At 38.6% G+C, this 8,963-nt stretch overlaps 1 protein-coding gene across 2 annotated transcripts; it reads left to right on the top strand.

Annotated features, from left to right (window-relative positions):
* Window positions 1–1,132: 1,132 nt before the first annotated feature.
* On the top strand, window positions 1,133–8,041 carry rnf215 (ring finger protein 215). Of its 2 annotated transcripts, none has more exons than XM_083911927.1 (10): window positions 1,133–1,486; window positions 2,394–2,543; window positions 2,633–2,704; window positions 2,933–3,018; window positions 3,910–3,964; window positions 4,067–4,171; window positions 5,564–5,680; window positions 6,274–6,417; window positions 7,343–7,445; window positions 7,912–8,041. In XM_083911927.1, exons 1-10 carry the CDS (start codon window positions 1,244–1,246, stop codon window positions 7,932–7,934), a joined length of 1,098 nt encoding a protein of 365 aa, XP_083768053.1. In that variant the 5' UTR covers window positions 1,133–1,243; the 3' UTR covers window positions 7,935–8,041. The 2 variants fall into 2 exon arrangements, with proteins under 2 accessions (XP_083768053.1, XP_083768052.1); XM_083911926.1 differs by having other exon boundaries at window positions 7,916–8,033.
* Window positions 8,042–8,963: the final 922 nt, after the last annotated feature.

Genomic DNA, 8,963 nt, shown 5'->3' on the forward strand with positions numbered 1-8,963 from the left:
GGTAAAAATAGATATGTAACCACAAAATTTGGCACAACCCCTGCTAATATACTTTTACACACCCTGCACAAAATTTCACAACCTCTTGTTGTTAAACTGTTCAATTGTAAATTATTTATTGTATTGTTATAGTATCCTTTTCATAATTTATGGTCATTTTTCTGTTTATGTTCTTGATTGCAGTACTTTGCTTTATTGCTTATTTCGTTTTAAAACTAACTGTTGTCCTTGTTTGTGAAAACCCACTCGGCATTAAACTCCATTCTGATTCTGAAGCCAGTTTTGAAGGCCAAAATTGTTAGTGTTGGGTTTTTTTTTTTACATAACCGGAGCAACTGAGAAGGAATGGGCACAACTCAGTTATTAAAAATGGGACTTGTATCGCATTTGATGAAATGAAATCGAAACTTGCTGCAAAATGAGCACTGTGTTTTTAGAATTTTTGACAAAATTGTGGACAAACTATTGAGTGATTCATCTCCCATAACAGACAATAGACAATCTTTGTTGTTAATCCGAAAATCTCACAAATGCGCATATAGAACAAGACGTATTAAAACGTTTTTGTTTTTTTTCTAATTCAGTGATTGGGGTGTTTCCATCCATCCAAGTTTAACCAAATTTACTAAATACTAGACATTACGTCGTCACACTGCGCAAGCGCAAAGTGGAACAGGTAACTGTTGGGTTGCTTGACTTTTTTTTTTTTTTTGCTTGATGTCTGAGCTCACGCACATAAAATCGGACTGTAATAGCGAAAATGAAGTATTCGCCACTTTGAAGGTTTTATACACATCCCTAGGTGTAGTTAAAGCGGCTCTTTATCGTGGCTTTAAACCGAAGAAGGAAGTACGGGGCGGTACGCTCTTGTTGCTATGGTTACAGTATTCTCTGATGAAACTCAACGGTCAAAAACTGTAACTGTAAATTAACGGAAGAAACGCGATTTTTGTTAAACAGTACTGCGTATATAGTTAGCTGAAACAATTATTATCTGGGATATAATTTCTGGTAATACGTCTCAAAGTCGCTACGCGTTAGCCGCCTTGTGTACAAGATAATAACCCCCCCGCACACACACTTCCGGTTGGAACCGGAAGCTGTTTCCGTTGTTTACATTCTCCGACAGGTCCAGCAGCTATCTGGGAAACAAAAACGCTAGAAGCTTTTTTTTAAATGACGGGTAATAGTTAACCAGGTTTACGTTGTTTTTTTAATCTGTATTTTCCCTCTTGTTGCTGCCATGGCTTCATCTCGCTACTTGTGCTGTCTCTGCGTAACGTTACCGCTCGTCCTGCTGCGGTGGCCGGGGCTGCTGGTGGCGGCGGAGCAGGTCGCTCTGGTGGAGGTTTTTCTCGAGCAGCGGCCCGGTGTCAGCGCTCTGCTCCAGGGGGAGGTGGTGGTGGTGGTGGAGCCCGACAAAGGCAGCAGGAGCTCAGAGCACAGGGACGAGGCCCGAGAAGAGCTGGAGGGAGAGCTGGTCCTGGTGAGTCTGTCAGAGGAAAGGGGAGTCATTTACTCTTAAAATATTGCATGTTTTTTGTTTTGCACAAATGCACAATTACGAATTTGGGGGAAAGGATAGTACAAGACAAGTTTATTTGTATAGCACCTTTCAACAACAAGGTAATTCAAAGTGCTTTACATAAAACATCAAAAGCATTGGAAAGAAGCATATAGAATGTCATTCAGATAACAATTACAAGAAAATAAAAATACAAACAAGCAAGAAAGCACCAGGACTGCAACGACGACTACTGTCATTAATCATTAGTTTTATTGTAATAGATTCATTATTTTGTCTAAAATTATTTACCAAAATAAAATACTAGATCTCACAGCCACAACTGCTAGTCTGTATGACCAACAGACAATTAACCTAAAGTATGAAACAACTTGATATGACCTTTTTAACTTAAATGTACATATACATGCATAACACAGTGCACAACATACGTTTGTATATAAATGTTGGAAAATGAGTAGGAAAAGCACTTTTCTAGTCCTATGTCTGTTCAATACTAATACTAATCTTTAATACATTAATTATATAAATCAACTCTCCACTTTCTCTTTTTATACATGATTGCACTACCCAAGATTGTGAAAATAAAATGAATAGTAATAAAAATAATAATAATTGCCCCATCAGTTTGCTTTACATCCCTCTTCCTCCTTTCTATACCTCCTGAAAATGATTTTTGTATACATTTTTTTAAACTGTCTGATATTCTTACTTTGTTGGATTTCTTTGGCTGACATTATTATTAGCAGCGGGTAAACTGGCATTTTGATTTAATGGAGTGAATTTAACAGGTTTTGTTTAAAATGAAGATCACAAATTTAGCAAGGCAGCTTTCGTTACAAATGTTGAGCTTGTTTTCTGCCCTCAGGTTCAGAACGAGGAGACACAGTTGAGTGGAGGAAACGGCGAGGACACCAAAGAGCAGGAGCCTTGGATCGGGGTGGTGCCTGTGGAGATGGACGACAACAAAGCCTCCACCTGGCACCAGGAGTCCTTCACTGACGCTATGGTCAATAGAGTAAGAGGTTCAGTTTGCTCTAACTCTGTAGTGTATTTTGTTCACACTGTGATGGATTAATACAACAAAGTTAATCTTCTCTGTTAAAGATGAAGCGAGCGTTGGTCCTCGGAGCATCTGCGCTGATCATTTTGGCTCTCAACCAAAACACTGTCAGTGAGGTAAATCTCCACAAACTCAATCCACATGCTTTGGGGGCTCTTGTAGTTGTTATTTAGATGCACATCAGAACAAACAGAACTGAAGGTGCTCTATCAAGAAGAGATTATGGATTTTATTGATTTTGGCTTGAAACAGTTTTGGGGAAAATGATAGAAACCAGGCTGAAACTTGAAGACACTTTGTCCATGTGATATTTTATTAATTTAACCACTCCCCCCCTGTTGTAGATGGATCTGTCTCAGGTGCTGTCTAAGCCCATCATTGTGATCCAGACGTCTGAAAACGTTACCAAGCTGATCGGAGCTCTGCTCAGGTACAGAGCGCATCAGATACTTTCACATGTGCTCTCATATCACTGATAAAACATCACGTGCCATTAGCTTCTTCATCATACAGTGCTTTGACATGCATGCTAGTAATCTGTGATGGTGATTCATTATTTAAGGTAATGATGTGTAGACTGAACTCCCTTACAATAAAGCTTATAGGTTTATTTAGTCTATTTGTTAAATGCATAAATAAATACAGTATAAATACAGATGATGCATTGGCACCAGTATTGAACATTGTCAAACAATAAACAGCCGCAATCAGAGTAATCATAACTTGATTCTATATGTCAGCATTATTGATTAATATCTTTATCTAATAACTGTTGTTGTTGTTGTTAATAATAATAATAATTATAATAAACATAATTTACATAGCACGTTTTATAGCATAAAATGCAGCCAAAAGTGCTTTATATATAAAAAAGAAATCGATAACACAGGTATTAAAATGGAAAACGAGAAAGAAAGTAAAAAACAAGGCAATAACTATAAAATCCTAAAAAGATCAAATAGGATAATACTGGTAATAAAACAATTTAATATTATAATAATAAAAACAAATGTAAGATACAGAAGCCATAAAACAAGTGCACAGAAGTGTCAAATAACAATGGTTTTAAAAAGTGTAAATAATCTAAAGCAATATCATAATAACTGTTGCTAGTGTGCACCTTGATCTGATTTTTATTTTTCTGTGTATTAATTTTTCACTTTACCAGCAAAGGCGTTCCACAGTTTTTATTATTGGCATATTAGTGGCACTTACACGATGTTTCCCGTCGTCCATCACACACACACATTTTCATACACAAATGACCAAAGAAAGGACGTATGTAAGCTGATTATTCAGTCATGAGTACCTCTCTCTCCAGGGGTCTTCAAGCCACAGCAAGAATCACGTACAAGACGATCCTGCAGGACAACCTGGTGAGCTGACTGTGTTTCTCAGTTGTTAGCACCCTCCAGTGGTGAGTGAACAGATGACAGGCTGAGCTGACAGTGAGCGCATGCTGCTGTGTGTTCGGGCAGGGAGCCACACTCACGCTGTGGTCCAGCTGCGGGCGATCGAGAGGAGGTCGCTACGGAGAGTGGCAGGGGGTCATCTGCACGGGAGAGACCAACTCTCAGGTCCAGGTGAGGGAGCTGTTAACCTGTTTTCTTGAAGTTACAGGTGTGTAAAAACCTTTTGTGGCTTCAGATGAAGCTGCATGAAGTCATAAACTTCCTCAAGAGTCAGCATCAGTTCGGTCTGAAGACAACTTTCCATGCAAAACATTAACTATTATTATTGTGTGATTGCTGATTCAGATAATTCATCATCATATAATTCAAATAAACTTTGTTGGCATGACAGATCAGAACCTTTTAGAAACTCTCAAATCCTAGTATTTGTATTTGTCTCTGTCTGTCCTATCTTCAACATCATATTTTATCTACAGACCTAATTTCCGCTTTAAACAAAGATATTTGTACTGTGCTTTTATACTTTAATTTGTATTACTTTTAAACATTTTTTAAACGACTGCTGTCTCTGAATACTCTCAGCTACAGAAACAATTCAAATGTCAATACATTATGCTCTCTAAGGACAAATGTTCTGCTTGTATTCAACTCTTTCACTATTTACAGGGTTTCAACAGTGCTGGTAATGCTTGGAAACACTTTTGTTTTAATGTGGTGCTTTCAAGGTTTGAAAAGTGCATGATATGTTTTGGAATGTAGCTTTGAACTGCAGGTTATGTAGGATGCTACCTTTACAGTAAGTAGATGTGGCGTATTCCGTAGAATACTACTTTTGGTTGTTTAAAGCACAATAACACCTGATTTAATGTGATGATGAAGTGTAATAATGTGTGAAAAGTTCTTGACTTTGACTTTGAAAAGGTATGGGAACCCTGTAGTTATTCTGTTAAACTACAGAGGACCTTTTTCTTTGAGCCTTTTCAGTAAATAGATTTCAACTTCCAACTTCAGCAGTGTTTCAATTTAACTTCCTGCGTTTCTAGCAATGTATTTCAGCTTTTAGCTTCTTTAGCTAATGTGATGTTCAGCTTCCAGCTCAGACAGTTTTAATTCAATTCAATTCGATTTTATTTATAGTGCCAAATCATAACAAAAGTTATCTCAGGAAACTTTACAGACTTACAATTCAGTTTTCCAGGTTTTTCAATAAATATTCCTGTATTTTCACATTGCATTTTCAGCAGCTGTCAGCTTTCACACGTGTTTCCCTCAGGGAGATCAGTTTCTAGTTCTAGTTGTACTCTGTGTGCTTTTAGCTTTTATAAACATGCTTGAAAATCATACTACTAAAAATCCAGATATAAATCACAAATGAAAAATACAGAAACCATTGCAAATGTAGATCAACTGTATAAGTAAGTCAGGCGCATAATCAGCTCATTTGCATTTTGTCCTTCTGAACCACCGTAGGAGTTTTCTGAGTTGTGTTGTGCTGCAGGCTGATAAACAGGTAAACTGTAGACGAACCCGATGATGGAGTACTGCTTCTCTGTGTATCTGTAGAAGTACCTGCAGCAGCTGTGGGACACGGTCCTGCTGGTGGCTCTGATCCTCAGCACCGGAGTCATCGTTCAGGCTCGCTGGCAGTACCAGGACCACCAGCTGAACGACGACTTGGAGGTAAACTCTGTCTTTACTGCTCACATTATCACAGTTCATACCTTGGTTTTGAGAAGACGTTTTACACTTGTACAAACTGCTTAAGTTTAATTTAAGTCCATTATAAAGGATTGAGAAAATAGCACTCCTGTGCAATGCGATTTCTACTATTTTTTTCTGCTGAATTTTATGTGTTATAGCTGTTTTTATGTTGCATTTTAATCTGGATATTATGTCTCTGACTTGGGATGAATGGCTGTGGTATTTGTTTATTTGTATTCTTTATGTTTATTGTTGTACCAATGTTTATGCTGCCCTCCTGAAAACAGAGTCAAGTGGAAGTCTAGTTTTCTTTCAGAACACTTGAATTAAAATATGGTGTAATATTATTTTGTATTGAATAAACTGCCAACCCCAGCTTTGATTTGTACAATGTGAGCACAGCCTTTGTCTGAAAGTAAAGTGGATCATTAGGGGAACACTTGGGTTCGACTAAAACAGCAACCTCTGTGATAAATATGCAAAATAAATGTTGCACATATCAAACCAGATCATATCTGCTGGAGAACTTGTCCTGTCCCCATTTAGATAACATGCTGTGTGATGTTCGGCAGCTCTTTCCTAAACAAGATGTCCTGAAGAGAATGTCGTCCCTGAAAACCAAAACATATCGTCAGCCCAAACCGTGGTGCGACCCGTCCCAGCCAGTGGAGATGGACAACTGTGCAGTCTGTCTGGAGCCGTTCAACAACAACCAGGTCAGACAACACTCCTGCGTACATACAATCTCTGATTCAGACTGGCCTGTATCGTTCCCCTGGTTAAATTCAAGCAGGGGAGCAAAGAAGTGGTAATATCGTGTGAAAAACACTCATGTATATCCAGCCACTGGTCTGGTTTTCATGTGTTTCCACTGTAGCGTTGTTGCCTGAATGTTCTTTTGTTAGCGTGCCAGTCAGTGTTTAATCAGACAATTTAATGGTTAGGTTCGTATTAAAGGTCAATCCCCACATGAATAAATGAATAAGTGTTAAAAATTCACCAGACAGGAGGATCACAATCATACAAGCAATAATCAGAGCCACAATGCAAACTCAGTTTAAATCAGTGTATTACACAATGATCTACACTGTGCATCAGAAAATGTCTTTTAAATAATAATTGTCCAAAAGGTCCAAACAATGTTCTCCAACAGAAACAGTCCGAAGTTAAATAAAAAATCACTTTAAGGTTTCAAGCACAACAGAATAAGGAAAGAATTTGAGTTTTTTTAATTCTGTCTTAGTTGTTTTTTTGTAGGAGTGAATCATCTTCTCAAACTAAATAATAAAGGATCTGTGATAAGTTTCAGTTTCGTTTTTCTGGAGTGGAGCCTCTTTCCAAACAATTTAACAAACGCAACCATGTAGAGACAGAATTTACATGCTGTCGTGTAAATAAGATAAATAACATAAGGCTGTTTAGTTTGTTTACTAAAAGGGCAAAGCTGTTCTATAGGAAAGGGATCCTTAAAAGACTCCTGTAGTGATCTGACGCTGTTCTGAAAACACAATTAGGTAAAATTAACTTGACGTTCAAGGGGGTCGGGGGGTACCGCAGGGGAAACACTGCAGACTGTTCAGGACAGGCAGTACTGCACTGATATGATGTAAACTGTCGGTGTGTCTTGTGTCATCATCTCAGTGTCTACGAGTGCTGCCGTGTCTTCATGAGTACCACAGAGATTGTGTCGACCCGTGGCTGCTGCTGCATCACACCTGTCCTCTGTGCAAACGCAGCATCCTCAGTGAGTTCAGCTCCACAACACTATCTGTTAATATTCAGTCCTTTATCACCAGGCATGCCCTTAAACACCTGTTTGGGTATCAATTGCTGTGCCGTCTCCACACATCATTTTCGCATGTCAAGATGTCCCTAAAATTCTTTATAATGAAAAATACCAATAAAAAAGATGTTTAAAAGGAAAGCATTCAGAACACATGACTGCTAATTCTGACTTTAAAATCTGTTTTCAACGCACTGTCCTATTACTTTTATTTTACTTTTTTCAACACACTATACTATGACTTTTTTTTTGGGGGGGGGGGGGGGGGGTTTGGACACACTTTTCTTTCTTGGACTTTTTTCAACAAATTATGCCATGGCTGCTTCAGACAGGCTATCCTACTGATGTAAGCATTTTCTGGACAAGTTATATTTAGACTTTTTTTTGACATACCATACTATTTTTTTCCTTCTCCAACCCTCTCCAGGCAGCATCAGCAGGGACAGTTAACAGTCGCCTCACCTCCACTGCCGCAGCAGCTCTGGGAATAAAGTCTCATCTCTTCCTCTGTGACGCTCCAGTTGTCCTTTCTTTCTGACCTCGCCGCTTCCTCCGACCAGCAATGGATTTTTGGAGTAAATATAAACTCATCACAGCAGCTGTCTGGACTGTGGAGTGATCTGACTTTACTGTACTGGTACTGTTGTGTATAAACAGTACTTCTTCCTGGGATCATGTTACTGTACTATTGTGGAAATATTTGTACGTATGTATGTGTGATCCACAGCAGTGAAGATGCGACTCATGAGGGTGTTTGTGCTCCGTCTGACTCTTCACACAAACACCTTCTGCTCTGCGTTTCGGCAAACAGCGGAGCAACGAGACATTCGGTTTTTAATCGGTAAACACTCATAACCTCGGCAAGTACACACGAGTCAGTTGCTTCTGCATGGACATTCGATGCTTTTATAGTTTTAAGCACGGATGCGTTGATCGACTGCCCAGTGTTAACATTCACATTAGGTCCAAATGATGTCAATAACCAATACTACTACATACTTTGCTGATAAATGTTAGTTGTTGAGGTTCTGTAGTCCAGAAGGAACTGTGCTACAGGTGTTAGCAGATGTGGAAAAAGTGTTTGCACTTGTCCTTAACATGCCTTATGCATTAACTGCAGAGTAAAAGAAACCACAAACACATCCTAAATTATTCTCAAGTGGTGTATGTTACAGTAGGGAATTCAAACTATTAGTGATGGAAATGTTGAACAGGCAGCTTGGTACTTATAATTAGAGTCCGCAGCCACAGCTCAGTTGTATTTCCACCCATCTTTGATAACATTTTTCTGCTATCCTCCTTTTTTTTTTTTAGGTATGTGTGAAGAAAGTGAAACATAAGAACTGTCTCAACAGAAGGTCATCTTATGCGTCATGCGTATAACCTCTTACTCCTCTGATGTATGGCTGCACAGGTAATAATCTAATGTGTCACTATTTTGTACTTAAACACAACATCTTGGATGTGGTACAGTGACAA

Source organism: Echiichthys vipera (genome assembly GCF_963691815.1).
Source record: "Echiichthys vipera genome assembly, chromosome: 4".
NCBI classification, from domain to species: Eukaryota; Metazoa; Chordata; class Actinopteri; order Perciformes; family Trachinidae; genus Echiichthys; species Echiichthys vipera.